We start from the raw sequence: 17,033 nt of genomic DNA on the forward strand, positions 1-17,033 counted from the left end.
AAACAACCATTTTAATTACATTCAAAATACGAGTCATAGCCTGCTTAAAAATATATCAATGAATGGATCAGAAACTTAAATGTAACTTTAAAACTGTAGGGCCCGGCGGCGTGGCCTAGTGGCTAAAGTCCTTGCCTTGAAAGCCCCGGGATCCCATCTGGGCGCCGGTCCTAATCCCGGCAGCTCCACTTCCCATCCAGCTCCCTGCTTGTGGCCTGGGAAAGCAGTTGAGGACGGCCCAAAGCATTGGGACCCTGCACCCGCGTGGGAGACCCGGAAGAGGTTCCAGGTTCCCGGCTTCGGATCGGCATGCACCGGCCATTGCGGCTCACTTGGGGAGTGAATCATCGGACGGAAGATCTTCCTCTCTGTCTCTCCTCTGTGTATATCCGACTTTGTAATAAAAATAAATCCTTAAAAAAATTAATAAATGAAAAAAAAATAAGAGAAAAGACACAACATCATAAACAAATCATTCTCGCCAAAAATGTCTAACTTGAATCTAATGAAATGGAATAAACCGATGCAATTTTGCATAAAACCTGAACATTCTGGAGAATATTCAGAAAATTTCAATAGGGACTATAAATTCAAAGTACTACACAATTACACCTGCAAATATGCACTCTGAGACAGCAGGTCGGGGGGAGGTTCACAGACAGAAGACACCTAGATTGTTATAGGCTCTGGCTTAGCCGGCCCCAGTCCCAGTCACTGTGGACATCCAAGAACTGAACCAGCACTCAAGGGAGCTCTTTGTCTCCGAACCTTTCAAGTTTAAAAAACGAAAAAGTTCATGAGAAATATAAAAGTAAAAGAGTTTGAAAATTTTTTTTTTAAGATTTATTTTATTGGAAAGGCAGATGTACAGAGAGGAGGAGAGACAGAAAGGAAGATCCTCTGTCCCATGATTCACTACCCAAGTGACCACATCAGGAATGACCACAAAGGGGTGCTGCACCGATTCAAGCAGGGAGCCAGGAGCTCTTCTGGGTCTCCCACACGGGTGCAGGGTCCCAAGGCTTTGGGTCATCCTCAACTGCTTTCCCAGGCCACAAGCAGGGAGCTGGATGGGAAGTGGGGCTGCCAGGATTAGAACCAGTGTCCATATGGGATCCCGGCACATTCAAAGTGAGGACCTTAAGCATTACGCTTTCAGGCTGGGCCCAAAAGTTTGAAATTCATACATCTGAAGGGTCTTCAAAAAGTTCCAAAACAATATATAGCACGGGAAAACACACAAAAAGACAACCAAAACAAAGTAATCTATTCCAGTTTTTTCTTGGACACTCTGAGGTATCTGTGTATCCTAATTATTAGGACATGCATGATGAAGAATCTACTCATTGTAGTAATATGTATGGTTTCTACAACCTTGAAATGATTTACAACAAACACAGGATGCAAGAGAGGAATGATACTTAGTAATGAATGATTCAGCATCACAAAACTCCATGATATACTACTAGAAATGAGCAATACCCTAGTTCATAGAAGGGCAAGAAGAGGAAGAGGTTATGATATTTACAAAGCTGGACCCGGCACAGTGGCCTAGCAGCTGTAGTTCTCGCCTTGTATGCACTGGGATCCCATATGGGCGCAGGTTCATGTCCTGGCTGCTCCACTTCCCATCCAGCTCCCTGCTTATGGCCTGGGAAAGCAGTCAACGATGGCTCAAAGCCTTGGGACCCTGCATCCATGCAAGAGCCCAGAAAGAAGCTGCTGGCTCCTGGCTTTGTATCAGCTCAGCTCCAGCTGTTATGGTCACTTGGGTAGTGAACCAGTGGATAGAAGATCTTTCTCTCTGTAAATCTAACTTTCCAATAAAGACAAAATATATCTCTAAAAAAATACTAATAAGATGTTTACAAAGTTAAAATTAGATTTTGACTTTATCATTAATCCTCAGCTTTTTTTCTATCCTTTTTGACATTAGAATATCCATTCATGCTTTCATTCATTTATTCATTTGAAAGGCAGAGTTTCATGGAGAGAGAGAGAGAGAGAGAGAGAGAGAGAAAGCAAGCTATCTTCCATGCTCTGGTCGACTCCCCAAATGGGGACAACAGCTGGAGCTGGGCCAAGGGGAAGCCAGAAATTTCTTCTAGGTCTCACACGTGGGCACAGGGCCACAGCACTTGGACCATCCTCCACTGCTTTCCCAAGCACAATAGCAGGGAGCTGAACTGGAAGCTGAGCAGCTGAGACTCAAACCAGCAGCCATACGGGATGCCAGAAACACAGGGACTAGACCTGGTACGCAAGGGTGCCGACCCTGATATTAGATCCTGTAAGGGAAGGTCTTTAAATGAAATGTCCTTGTTTGTTTATGGATATTTCCACTGTCAAATATTACCAAAAAAAAAAAAAAAACCCTGTAGATACAATGCTATACTATTTCTGATTCCTGTCACTGACTTAAAAGAAGCTTAAATTCACATACTCTTCTCTATATCACATGATGACTTTGGCTCTACCTTTAAGTGTTTCAGGAGTTCTCGGCCCAGTTCACAGTCCAACTTAATGGCAAACACAATGTGCAGAATGATGGTGCCTTCCACATAACGGAGTTCATTTGATGGCATTATAACAAGATCCAGCAGCCTACAAGAGTCAATAGAAAAGCATGAGCTACAGTTTGAGAGAGAGGTAGGTGCAGATGCTCCAATCAACAAGCATCCAAGGTGAACTCACCCATCAGAAGAGATGGTAGATTACACTTCCCCCACTCTGTATCCTTTTACAATACAACTTCTTGAAAGAGTAAGTCATTATTGCTACTTTATATATTATGTTTTCTTCCCAGTCCATTTCAATTCAAGCAGTCTTCTGCCCTTCCCTTATCCCCTCCAAATTCCCTTTCATTTTGATTTCTGCAAGGGTCACAAACATCTCCAAGTTTGCCAAACAAGGGAGTCTCACGTTAATGCCTCAGCAGATCTGACAAAGTCAGCACTAGGTCATCTGACACTTCTTTTCCTCCAAGAATGCTGTCACTGGCATTTTCTCAAATTTCTTGCTGGCTCACAGCCCCTTATTGTTTGAAATTTAAATGGTATCCTAGTTCAATCTTGGTTTCTTTCTCTCCCCAGTTTCCCAGGTGATCCCACCAGTCCCACAATCTTAGCTCCTTCCAACTGTGTCCCTCCCTACAAATCCAGACTATCTGCTCAATACCCACACCTTTCTAGGATGCTAACGTACATCTCAAATCATGGCCCAAACCTGCTTCTATTAGTGATTCCCAACACAGTATTCAACCATCTCCTAACCAATCGCTCAAGCCAAACAACTAGGAGTTATGCAACAGAAGCAATGGCAGCAACGGGATTAACAGTACCAATTCTGCAAGCTAACAATCTGGGTTCAAATCCCAGCTCCACTGCTTCCAGCTAGGTAACATCAGGAAAATCTAATTTCTTGGACTCTTGGTTTTCACATTCATAAAACATAGGCCAAACAGAGTTATAAGGTTTCAAGTACTCAGAACAGCAAATGGCCCCAAATAAGCAATCTATAAATGTTTGCTAAAAAGAAACACAGATATTTTCTCAGATGCCACACTTTCTCCTGCCTTTTTACTGATGATTGCTTGACCCAAGAATGTTCTCACTGATCAACACAGAGTGGCTCATATCATGCAACAGTTAAAACAGCACATTCTCAGAAAAGCTTTTTCTGAACCAATCTACTAAAAGCACCTTTGCCATCATGGTCATATCACCCTCTTTATGATTAGCGCAGCATCTTCCACTCCATTTCACAATACAGAGAACTTATCTGACTGGTTCATTACTGAGCTCCCAAGACCAGTTTCTAGCATAAGAACGAACATGTAATTTTTAGACAAAAAACAAAGAATGACTGCTATTTTCCGGAAGGTAGAAATGGAAGAGCCAAACAACCTATATTATCTCTTAATCTTATTACTAAGAAGCAAGAAGAGTTTTTGCTGAAGTGATTGTAGGGAATGAAAGTGAAGATGGTGAAGTTATTAAAATAAGAATTAGTACAAAACTTCTTTATTTCTATACTATTATTACTTACTTATCACCACTCTGTTCTTCACTGTGCTTCTTATCCAGTTCATTGAAGAAAGCTATGATTCTTTCCAAAACATTCTTTCTGTTTCCCTGAAGAAATACACAACTGGTAAGGCAGCCCAATTAAATGGCAAGATAAACAGGAGGAATTTATTTTCAATTTAAAGGAGCAGGTTTAAATAATTAAGGTGAAATCTAGCCATGCTAAGATTATACAGAACATCTTCATGATTAAATATGGTTTAAAATTTCTTAGGGTCAGACTTTAAAAGGACCTATAGTCCACAGCTTTCTAGAATGTTGATCCCTTTACTACCACAAGAAAATGTGATCAAACAAGAGGTAATGCAGGTTTTCATTCACTGAGGGGTGTGATCTATTTACTAGACATGAATTATCACACACAAAATGAAGGCAGAGATTCGCATGTGTCTACAACCTCCTCACCTATGTAACACACAACAAATAAATAAATTTAGGTTAAAAATAAGATAAAAAATAAATTATCTATGCCCTGGTATGTAAACTATGTATATAAGTAAGCTGAATGGCCATACAGGTTCATACCACCAGCACTGAAGGGAAACAATGCTTAACTCGTACCTTTGAAGAGACAACCAGAAGCTGATAGACCAAAGCTGGTATTTCTTGAAGATTTAACTTAGGGAGTATCCTCAACACTTTTTCCACCACAATTTCCACCTCTTCTGCTGTCAGAGGGACATCTCTGGGGATTGAAGATTTTTTTAAAAAAAGATTTATTTATTTTTACTGGAAAGTCAGATATGTAGAGGAGAGGATCCTGTCTCTGCTGGTCCACCCTCCAAGCAGCTGCAACAGCCAGAGGTGAGCTGATTCGATCCGATCTGAAGCCAACAGCCAGAAGCCTCCCCCGTTCTTCCACGTGGGTGCAGGATCCCAAGGCTCTGGGCTGTCCTCGACTGCTTTCCCAGGCCACAAGCAGGGAGCTAGATCGAAAGCGGGGCCGCCGGGATTAGAACCGGCACCCATATGGAACCCTGGCACATGCAAGGTGAGGACCCCAGCTGCTAGGATACGGGGCGGGGACCTGAATTGAAGATTTTAAAAGTTATAGCCAAAACCTCATGTCTTGTTTTTAGATACTCATTTCATCGCTTTAAAATGGTTAAAATTTAAACTTTTTCCTAAACACATTTAGGATCAGTATTAGTATAACTGTTCTTAAAAAAAAAAAAAGACGTATTTATTCTTATTGGAAAGGCAGATTTACAGATAGGACAAACAAAGATCTTCCATCTGCTGGTTCACTCCCCAAGTGGCCACAACGGCCAGAGCTGAGCCAAGAGCCACGAGTTTCTTCCGGGTCTCCCACGCTGGTGCAGGGTCCCAAGGCTTTGGGCCATCCTCCACTGCTTTCCCAGGCCACAAGCAGGGAGCTGAATAGGCAGTGGAGCATTGGGACACAAACTGTCCTTTTTGATTTTTCTCTTACAAAGAACCCTTAAGGGGATCAACAACCTTACATACAGTAAGTCATCTTGACGGGAAAAAAATCAGTTGTATTTCAAATAATTAAAACCAAAAGGGTTGGGACAAGGAGGGAATTATGTAATGGAAAACAGAAGAACAGACCAGCTGAGGTGAGACCGGTGACTGCACTCACTGGTTCCGTTTCTAGTACGTAAGTTCATAAAGCAGGATATTAAGAGAAAAAAGGAATGCTGCTTACTTGAACATGGAGGTCAGTCGGATTACATATTCCTGATTCCACCTGGTGAAAGAAAATGACAAAGAATGTGAAAGCTTGCTGCAACTTCTTTATATACAGCATGTGAATAAAGAAAAAAAACAATTCCTATTCACGTTTTGATTTTGTAACACTTGGAAATGAGATCAAAGAAACATCACTGAAAACAACAAAATACTGGTTTGCAACCTACTGGCCTAGCAAAATCAGTCTGAAGATATCTAATGCTGGTAAGATTGTGAGAAAGAGAGGAAGAAGGCTGCTTCATGTTTATTTTTCAAGACTTTAAAAAATTTATTTTAGCTGTGTTGCACTAAAAAAAATTGTGAGAAACACAGCTCACATGTCATTTTAGGACATGTACAAGATGTTTCCAATACTCATCAACTAAAAATACGTATAACTACAAACTCACTTAATGTAAAATGTTTGGAAATGCAAATACATTCATTTGCAACTCTCAGAAACAGCACAAGATTGGAAACAACCAAATAATCTAACAACTGGAGATCAAAATATCAACTATAAAAAGAACTGACACAGAAAGGTGTGTTAAATGAAAAATACAAAACATGACACAACTATATAAATTCCTGTGTAACTAATCTTGGGCATTTTCTTATTTATCTTAACTAACAGAACTGTCTTTATCTGGTTGCCTATAAATTTTCACCTTTAAAATGTCTTCCTATACTTAATATACAATGGGTATAAATTTCATGGAATGGCTCTACTATCCCTTACATATCCTAATTTACACGTCTCTATTACTGTAGGCTTACATTGGTTACAAACCTCTGTGTTGAACATATTCATGTTTGAATTCTTATATGTTAAGTCTTCCCTTAGGATAGATGCCTAGAAAGACAATACTGGCTAAAGGATACAAATAATCTCTTGGCATATTCATTTTTTAGAGATTTATTTATTTTTTACTGGGAAGTCAGATTTTACAGAGATAAGGAGAGACAGAGAAGATCTTCTGTCCATTGATTCACTCCCCAAGCAGCCATAACAGCCAGAGCTGAGCCGATCTGAAGCCAGAAGCCAGGAGCCTCCTCCAGTTCTTCACAGGTGCAGGGTCTCAAAGCCTTGGGTTCTGCCTGACTGCTTTCCCAGGCCACAAGTAGAGAGCTAGAGGGGAAGTGGAGCTGCCGGGATTAGAACTGGCGCCCATATGGGATTCTGGCACGTGCAAGACAAGGACTCTAGCCACCAGGCTACAGCACCAGACCCAAATAATCTCTGTATATTCTACTCAAACAAAAAGCAAAGAAATCAAACCAAACAGATAAAGCAGTAAGATGACTTTCCCAGCCTTAAGACCGCAGAATTCCAACAGTTAAGAAAGCTAAATTGATAGGTTTCAGACGGACAGCAAACTATATGTAATCTCAGAGCAAAATAAATGCAGTAAATTACTTCTCAAAAATTCATCCCAGATTAGCTCACACTGGTAAATTATAACTAAACAAACAAAGCAGGGATGGCACTGAAAACTTCAGAGATAAATTGCTGAAGAAACTGTTAGTTCTAGGGCTGGTGTGACAGCTCTACTAGTGAATCCTCTGCCTTGCACATGCTGGGATTCCATATGGATGCCAGTTTGTGTCCTGGATGCTCCACTTCCCTTCCAGCTCCCTACAGATAACCTGGGAAAGCATGGGAGAGCGGCCTCAATTCTTGGGACGCTGCACCTACATGGGAGATAGGGAGGAAGCTCCTGGCTCTTAGGTTTGTATCGGCTCAGCTCCTACCCTTATGTGGCCATTTGGGGAGTAAACTAGCCGACAGAATTTTTCTCTCTCCTTCTCTCTGTAAGTCTGCCATTCCAATAAAAATAAATAAGTCTTTAAAAAAAAAAAAAAGGAATGAATGAAGGAAGGAAGGAACCTTCAGTTCGTTTCTGGGCCCAGTTGTAGTCCTCAGAAAATTCTACATATAAATCAAAGCCTCTTCAGCCCATCTGCCTGCCAGATGTTCAGAGCCAGAGGGGCTGAGCAGCACCTTGGGGTGGGTTCCCAGGCAGCAGGGCTTGGGGCAGTGGGATCTTGAGGGGGGGAATGCAAGCACCTTTAAAGTTCAGACAGAAGCACCAGCCCTCCTATGACAGCAGAGCTGGTCCAAAGCTGAATACCACTCACTGGTGCACATTAAAGCTAGGGCTGGGGGCCTACCTGGCTAGATGACAGTACTCACCAATGAGAGTTGAAAAAGGGGACGGGTAATGTTAGGCTGGGCCATGGCACTATTTAACACATAAGAGAACTGGGTCCGGGGGCAGATTCTGTGACGGTGTGTGGGTCCACCCCTGAGATCTGCAATTTTAGCTGGTTTCCTGAGAGCTAGGGGTGGTGACAGGCAGAGCTAGACATGACCATGGAATCCCCAGGCACTCATGGGTGCTGGGGTTGGGTACATGCTGGGTTGTTCCAGGAAGCAGCACCCACAGACACACCCAAGAATACGGCGTGGGGCACGCTGGGCTGCAACATCCACCGCTCATTACATACGCAGGACAAAGGAGATAGCCTATGACCAGTAAGAGCCCAGCACCCACTGGCATGGTCGAAATCAGGGTCTGGGGTGAGTCTGGTGGAAGAACTAGAGAAACTCCCCTAATGGGCCATTGCTCCCACCAGTGAGCGTGTGATTCAGGCCTGGGTGTTGGTCAGACCAGGCAGGGTAGCTCCACCTGTCCCATCTGTATGGTGAGGTTTTGGAAGGAAGTGGACCAGGCAGGGACAGGATAACCTTGGCTCACTGGCAAGTGCAAGAACCAGGCTGGAATGAGGGGCATGTGGGGCTAGGCTATTACACCTGTTGGTTTGTATGAATCAGGGATTAGAGCAGATTGGGCAGGGCCAGGCTGTAGCACTCGCCAGCAAGGTTGGGACTGAAGGGGTCCAGCACAGTAGTCTAGTGGTTAAAGTCCTTGCCTTGCACATGCTGGGATTCCATATGGGTGTTGGTTCTAATCCTGGCAGTACCGCTTCCCATTCAGCTCTCTGCTCGTGGCCTGGGAAAGCAGTCAAGAAATAGTCCAAAGCCTTGGGACCCTGCACCTGCATGGAAGACCCAGAAGAAGCTCCTGGCTTTTGGACTGGCTCAGCTCCAGCCACTGTGGCCACTTGGGAAGTGAATCAGCTGTTAAAAGATCTTCCTCCCTCCCTCTTTCTCCTCTTTGTATATCTGCCTTTACAATTAAAAAAATCTTAAAGTTGGGACTGAGGGCTGGCTGGGTCAGGTTCAACCTGCAGCATCAGGCTGACAGGGAATGGGCTAGGCAGAGCTGGGTCACAGCAAACACTAGCATGCGCAAGACTGGGGCTGGGAACAGGCCTGGTTAGGGAGCTAAAGGGATGTCCCAGCTAGGTTGTGGTTTCCACTGGTGAGCACAAGAGCCAGAATGGGGGTGGTGGTCTGGGCTGGACATGGCTGTAGTCTCTTTCGGCATGGGTGTGGATAGGGACTGGGATGCACCAGATTGGGCTAGACTCCAGCATCCACTGGTGCTCATGAGAGCCAGAGTGGATATAGCACAGGTTGGGCTAGGTTTTTGTTCCCACTGGGCCACATGAGAGCTTTGTCAGGGCGTGCACCAGGTATGGCTGGGCTGTAACACCCAACAATAAGAACCAGGTTGGGTATGGGCCAGTTGGGCAAGGCCACTGTTCCTGCCAGGACAGGAGGTGGACTAAGTGCTGGGGTCCATGCAGTAGGTGTGGATGGCACGAAGACATGAAGAGAACAGCTCCCCTGCTTGGCAGGGCCCAGGGGAGCTTCCAGCTGTTTGGCAGGACCCAGCGGATTTCTCTCTGACCACCTTGACGCAGTCTCACCACCTTTTTGCATGGAAACTCAAGCACCCCACTAAGAATTCTGTGATCTATTGAGGCATTGTTTGCCCCTGTGAGATGGCTTTTGCCACCAATGCGAGCTTGAGAGTTAATGTTATTGATAATGTTTTGGTGAGTGCGCCTTTAACTGTGCACAGGAGTACAATTAAACCCATGCATTTCTGGACACCTTATTGTGTACCTACCCATTGCCCTGAATTCGAGCCCAGACATACAGCATGCCTTCTGGGAAATGGCTTAATAAGAATTTTACAAAGTAATGGAAGTGATGGGCGTGAGAGCTGAAACTGCTATGGCAATAAATATAGTTATTGTCATCTCAAAGGCTAGCCTGTCTGCAATTTTTTGGAGCACAGAAAATGTAATTGTTTTAGACGCTTTTATAATTTTTAGCTAGAGAAATTAAGGAAGCTCTTACTAAAGAAAAATGCTTTTGATTATTGTTTCTTTTTTGGGGGTTGTACAGTCTACAGTTGTAGGGGGATTTAACATTTGAAACTTTTGTTTTTAGATTTTACATTTTTTCCCTTGTAACCTATTTTCGCATTAAACAATGGGCAAATTGTACAAATAGAAATGTGGTAGGAATGTACTACTGATTAGCAGGTAATCGCATGTGCCTTGGCCTTGGAGTCCTGGCTGTCGCTCCTTGGCTACTACTGAAGAATGAATAATGGCTTGCTTTGAAGAATATGAATACAGTATTTTGCAGAATTATCTTTAGGGACACCTGCTTAGTCCTGAAATGCAGATGGAATGACCAAATATCTGTGCATGCCCCCTTAGTCTTGAAGTAAAAATAGAACAATTAGTTGCTTGTGCAGAAGCTTGTGAGGTGTCTGAGTAAATACAAAGAACAGCTTTTTCTTGAGCTGTTGTGAGAACGCACCAAGTGTCAGTGTCTGTGTCTGTCTTTATCGCCGACTCGACGCACCCTTCCCGAGCTCCGAACTCAGCTGGAGCTGAACTCCGGCAACTAAGTCAGGCTGGGCCAAGGACCCAACAATGTGCATGAGATCTGCCACTGAGAGAAGATCCTATAGAGAAGTTTGGAGAACTCCTTTGCAACAGCACAGTCCCTGTGGGTGAACACAAAAAGCAAAGCAAGGAGCACCTCACAGCAGACCAGGTATAGTACCTGCCAGCATACGTGTGGCTCAGGTATGAGAGCGGGCCAGGCCGGGCAAGTTCATAATACTCTCTGGCAGATCTGAGAACCAGGATGGGGTGCAGAACAGGCTGGGTCTGGCTGCATCATCAACCAGTTCACATTAGGGCCGGGACTGGGGGCTGACTAGGGGCTGACTGGGTTGGGTGGCAGCTCCAGCCAATGCAAGCTGGAACTGGAGACAGACTGTTGTGGGCCAGGCTATAGCAGCCACTGGCAAATGCCGAGGCAAGATGAACCACAGCACTCACAGAGACCGGAGCAGGGGGGGGGGGTGTTGAGCCTGGTAGGGGAGTAGTGGGGACTCCACTGGGGACGCCACTGCTCATGCTGGCAAGTATGAGAGCTGGAACCGAGGGCAGACCAGGCTGGGGAGGGCTACAACACCTGATGGCCTACATGTGAACTGGACTGGGAGACGGCCAGGCTGGGCTAACCAATTATATCTACTGGTACAAGCAAGAGCTAGAGTAAGGGCATGCAGGTTGGGCTTTGCAGCAGCATCTATTGGCAAATGCTGCAACTGGAGGCAAGTCCTGCAGAGCTAGACTGCAGAACCACCTGAAGAGTGTAATATCCAGGGGAGGGAATGGGTGCATTGCGAAGGTTGTGGGCTCCTCTCTGATGGGATGCAGCTCCCACTGGTGAGCATGAGAACCAGGACTGGGGGTGGACCTGGCTGGACAGGCAGTGGCAACCACTGGCATGAATGTGTGCTGGAGGGAGAAGTTGGTTGGGTTGAGTTAGGCTTCAATGGCCAATGACGTATACAAGATCTCACTGGGATGTGTGGCAGGCCAGACCACACCAACCCATTGCACATGCTGGCAGGCACAGGAACCAGAGCAAAGGTCCAGTCCAGAGAGGGTTTTTGGGGGTCGCTCTGACTGGACTGCAGCTCCCTCCGTGATACGTGGGGACTAAGCATGTGTTAAGCAGGGCACGGATGGGCCACAGCACTCATTGGCTTACTAAGGATGAAGAGCAGAACAAACTGATCAACTATAAAACAACCACCGCAGTGAAGCTTGACAAAAAACATTTGGGCCCGGCAGCGTGGCCTAGCGGCTAAAGTCCTCGCCTTGAACGCACCAGAATCCCATATGGCTTCCAGGTCTAATCCCGGCAGCTCCACTTCCCATCCAGCTCCCTGCTTGTGGCCTGGGAAAGCAGTCGAGGACGTCCCAAAGCTTTGGGACCCTGCACCCATGTGGGAGACCCGTATGAGGTTCCTGGTTCCCGGCTTCGGACTGGCGCAGCACCGGCCATTGTGGTCACTTGGGGAGTGAATCATCGGACGAAAGATCTTCCTCTCTCTCTGTATCTCCTCCTCTGTGTATATCTGACTTTGTAATAAAAATAAATAAATCTTAAAAAAAAAAAAGACATTTGGGCTAATAAAGACCTACAGATGGACTATGACAGCCAATCGATCTTGGAAGGATTTCCTCATCTGTGTAGCAGCGATATCAGCAGCATCTCAGAACTATCAAAACCACATGAGCAGGATCCTCAGAAAATGTTCCACAATGGGGAGCTGGGATGACATCAGGTGGCAGATCCCCCATCCCCTGAGTAGCGTGGCTGTTGAGAGGCTGGGCATGGTTTCTCCTCTTGTAATCCCCTCTCCCCCATACACAGGAAGAGAAAGAAAATGTGTAAACAATGGTCTCACCCACTCTCCTTGACTGTACCCACTCTCCTTGACTGTTCCCACCCTGATCAACTATGTAAACATCATCAAAAATAAAATAAAAAATTAAAAAATAAATAAAAGTCTCACCTGCTAGAACAGAGGGTGTTGATCAACTGCTTCTTACATTCTTCCCCGTTCAATTCCTCTGAAATGCAAAATACACTGAGAAACCAATTTTGATTAAGTGAGAAAAAAAAATCCATTAAGTTGGAAAAATAATTACCTTTTCCATAAGCCAGATTTTCCTTTTTAGTTGCCAGGGCAGTGAGAATGATGGGTAATAACTCCAAAGATTTTCCAGAGTCTAGCGTGCCCTCTTTGATAGCATTAACAAAGTCATTGGCTAATTCAACCAATACTGCTCCTGGAAAACGGTGAGCCTGAAAGGTTATGGGATAAAGAAAATCTTCAACAGAAATCCAGTGCTTGATATTTGTTTCCAAGAAACAAACATTTACTGCAATAGCTGAATGAAGACCCTGAGAGAGAATCACGGAGTTGTCCGGCTCTGACAACTGTTGTGGACTTCAACTAACTCCATCAATCCTTGGTGTTTTCAAACAGGACAAACATTCAAAGATATACTGAGGGTCTTCCAAAAATTTCATGAGAAAATGGAAATTAAAAGATTAAAATTTTATTTTCATATAAATAAATCTGAAATCCAGGTTGGGCACTGTAGTACAGTGGATTAAGCGACTGCTTGGTACAACTGGATTCCACACTGAAGTGTTGGTCTGGTCCTGGCTATACCACTTAGATTCACCTCCCTGCCAACGCCCATGGCGTCAGCAGACTAACGGCTCAAGAACTTGACTTCTGACCCACCCCTATACCCAACTCATATATACACTGACCAGTGCCGCAGCCCTGGCTCTTGTACGCAGCGTTGGGAGCTACAGCCTCACAAGGAAGTTCCTCTACTAGGCCCACCCAGGCAATGGATCTCATGTGCGCCAACAGGTATTGCAGCCCAGCCTGACATGGCTGGCTCCAGTCCTGGCACTCACCAGAGGGTACGGTAACTTAGCTTGACCGGCCTGCATCCATTCCTGCTTGCAAGTGTCAAGCGAGTGCTACAGTATAGACCCACCTGTCCCACACTCATTCTGGCTCTCCTAAGTGCCAGCAGGTACTACAACTCACCCAGTCTGTCCCCTTCCCAGATCTAGCCTACATGCATGCTGATGGATGCTGCAGCCTTACCCAGCCTGGCCTGCCTACAGCCCTGGCACTTGAACTCGCCAATGTCCCAGAGTTCCCCTATCAGATCCTGCATGTGCTGGCAGGTACTTTTACCTGGTCTGGCATGGCCCATCCATAGTCTCAGCTCTTACCGGTGGGTTACAGCCTAGGCCTGCCAGGTGCAATCCACATTGCTATGCTTCTCATGCGTACCAGTTGGTGCTAAGGCCTGCCCGAGCCCAGCCTGTCCCCAGATCTGGTCCACACAAATGCTGATGAGTGCTGTAGCCTTGCCTTGCCTGACCCACCTCTAGCCCCTGCACTTGTGCTCCTCAGGAGTTGCGGCCAAGCAGGGGAGTTCTCCAAGTTCCCCAACCAGACTTGCTTCCAACCCCAGATCTCACATATCAGCGGAGGCAGTGGTCCTGTTTGGCATGTCTGCCCTAAGTTCCGGCCCTTGCATGTGTTGGTAGATGCTACAGCCCAGTCCCACCCAGTCTTCTCTCAGCCCTGGTTCTTGCAAGTATCATGTGGGTTCCTGTCAGTTGAGTTTTGTGGTCCAGCCTGACTCAGCCCGTCACTACCCCAGCCCCCTATGCAAACTGGTGGGTGCTACAGTCCCACAGAGGGGAGCCCTCAAGACCCCCACAGAATCTATCCCCAGACCCAATTCTCTCACATTCTGGTTTAATCTGCAGTCCAACCTGATGTGGCCTACCTCCTGCTCCCACACTCACAGGCAAGTACTGTGGTGGTCTAAATAAGCCAGGTTGCCACATGGGTGGGTACCTAGGCCTGACCCAGACATACCCTCCAGTGTACCCCTCTAACTCACTCCATTTCAGCTCCCTCACCTACCTGCGATTCAGTGGTCACCAAGTCTGTGGACGCCCCTAAAAGTTATTCCTCCCCTATTAAACATTCCCTTAGCTGCTCCTGCTCCAAATGTCCCCAGTCCCCTTTCACTGGGAAATCTGCAGCCCTGCCCCCTCTGCCCACCCACCTAGTGGTCGGGGTGGCATGTCCTAATCTGCAGTTCCTGGCTTTTCCCACATCTTTAAAATAAAACAAAATAACTCACTATGCTGGCATATCGGTACAATTAACACAAATCTGGCATTAACCAGATCCAAAATGCCTACCACCTAATGGCTGCTTTTCTTCTAGAAGTGTAACATTATGCATTTTAATAGCAAGGATTTTTCGTGAATTTGTGAAGACCTCTTGTATGTACACAGAGTAAAATTTAACGTACACATTTGGAGACTTAATGCTTTACTCATTCACTTTTTTTTAAACGAAAACTCTTATTTATATATAGCAACTAAGAGAAGTTCGGCATTTAAGTTTTCCTTTCTGCAACAAATTACAAATGCCCCAAAATCTGTAACAAAGCAAAAAAACTTTTATTATTCACCTTACCTCCAGCATTAGTAATCCTATGATCTCAGATGCTACTTCTTTCTGCAAATCTCCTGATTCCAGCAACTCAATGCAACATGAGTATATCTTATATCTCCTAAGGGTGCCAGTTTCCTCACAACAGGGGGAACCTTATTGTTTTAAACAAGCAATAAAGAACCAAAAAAAAAAAAAAAAAAAAAAAAAAAAAAGAATTCTTACAAGGTTATAGAGAAAAACAGGAAAATCAAACAAATTTACTGTTTAAGAGAAAAAAAATCCAACTACTAATTATTATGGTATTTAGAACACCAATACTTAGAGGCCTTGAAAGAGTGCTTAATTTACCCGCAGTAAAAGGCTTGAAACGTCATCTTCTACTGATTAATTTTTAAATTAGCATAGAAGACTATCCTATAGCTTTTTCAGTGCCCACCCAGATTTAATGCCTTCAATATACTTTATTTCAAAACATGATCGCTAAGTGACACCAATAGGAATGATAAAGTAATAAGGACACTGGAAATTCTCTCATCCATTAAAGATGCAACACTGACAAAAATGGTTAAAATCAACTAATTCAGATCTCTGGAAATTAATCAAAGTTTGCAACAATCCAAAGGTTGCTGATTCAGCAAGAGCAGCTGGTCCTAGTCCAGCACGGTGACAGCTGGTCTTGGAGAAGACGACTAGAGCCTCTCCAGAGCCTGCTCTCCAGGTAACAGTCACTGACCTGTTGGGCTGTTCACTAGAAACTCCAGAGCCAGTGGTATGGGACAGCAGGCTAAGCTGCCTCCAACAATGCTGGCATCCCATACCGGTGCTGGTTCTGGTCCCAGCTGCTCTACTTCCAATCCAGCCCCAGTAAAGCACCTGGGAGATCACTGGAAGATGCTCCAAGTGCTTGGGCCCTTGACACTCAAGTGGGAGATCTGGAAGAAGTTCCTGTCTTTGACTTGGTCAGCCACAGTTAATGTAACCAGCAGATGAAAGATCTCTCTCTCCCTCCCTCTCGCTCTCTGTGTAACTCTGCTTTTCAAATAAATAGCCTTTAAAAACAAAAACAAAACAACAACAAAAACATTCTTTTCCCATTACCAAGGGTTGTCTTTATTTGATCTGAACAAGAACTCAAATGCTGTACACAATCTTTACCTTTGCCTAAATCAGCTGCAATTAGTATTAATAAATAGCTAAAATACTGTTAGTTAACAGCTAATAATGATAATAGTTAAAGCAGAAGTTAACAGTTGGGCAAGTGCAGGAATTCTTCGTATGCTTAGTATGCTTCGTATTCTTAGTATGCTGCTCAGGCCCAGGAATTATCATGGCAAGCAGGGAGCAGGTCCTCTCAGGGTTGGGCACGCATTCCTCACAGGGCTACCCCTGGCAACCTCACTGGATGCACAGGAAGGCTCAAGATCTGAAATGGCTGCCTGGTAGAGGCGATGATAAAGGTATGGAAGCCTGTGTTTTGGCTAAACTGTAGGGAAACCTTCGTGACTGAGTGCTAATCTGAGGATAAAAGGGAAGATCAACCACCTCTAACTCAACTGCCCAGAACCAACAGAATAAACAATAAGATCATTGATCATGTTGCTGAGACCCTGTGATCTTTTCCTTTTTTACACGACCTTCAGATCTTGGTAATGACACACTGGAAGCAACATGCCTACTCACCTGGGAGTGTGTCAAGAACCCTAGTCCCTGCTATTAATCTTCCATCTTTGATTTCTAAGTTGTTCAGCTCCTGTCCTTCAACCTTGCTTCTTGCAGGACTGCTACGTGCTGGCATGCAACAGGCAAGCAGGTTTACTCCTAAAACTTTTAAATCCTGGAAATTGTTCATATGAGTTTTAAAATGTTCTGACATATTCTTGAGAATCTAGAAATTTATCCACTAGGGTCTTTATGTATCTAGGAAAGATCTGAGAAGCACTGACATTGTGGT

The 17,033-nt window shown here is 44.8% G+C and overlaps 1 protein-coding gene across 1 annotated transcript in view; it reads right to left on the reverse strand.

Annotated features, from left to right (window-relative positions):
* The window catches only part of FANCI (FA complementation group I), a 71,902-nt gene that overhangs the window by 42,416 nt on the left and 12,453 nt on the right, over positions 1 to 17,033 (reverse strand). Inside the window, exons 3-9 of the mRNA XM_004577933.3 lie at positions 15,104 to 15,234; positions 12,720 to 12,876; positions 12,584 to 12,641; positions 5,755 to 5,796; positions 4,647 to 4,770; positions 4,048 to 4,133; positions 2,478 to 2,604 (exon numbers count right to left, since the gene is read on the reverse strand). Coding sequence (XP_004577990.2) covers positions 2,478 to 2,604; positions 4,048 to 4,133; positions 4,647 to 4,770; positions 5,755 to 5,796; positions 12,584 to 12,641; positions 12,720 to 12,876; positions 15,104 to 15,234 — 725 coding nt within the window. The remainder of the gene's footprint in view (positions 1 to 2,477; positions 2,605 to 4,047; positions 4,134 to 4,646; positions 4,771 to 5,754; positions 5,797 to 12,583; positions 12,642 to 12,719; positions 12,877 to 15,103; positions 15,235 to 17,033) is intronic.

This window comes from Ochotona princeps, chromosome 6, assembly GCF_030435755.1.
Source record: "Ochotona princeps isolate mOchPri1 chromosome 6, mOchPri1.hap1, whole genome shotgun sequence".
NCBI classification, from domain to species: Eukaryota; Metazoa; Chordata; class Mammalia; order Lagomorpha; family Ochotonidae; genus Ochotona; species Ochotona princeps.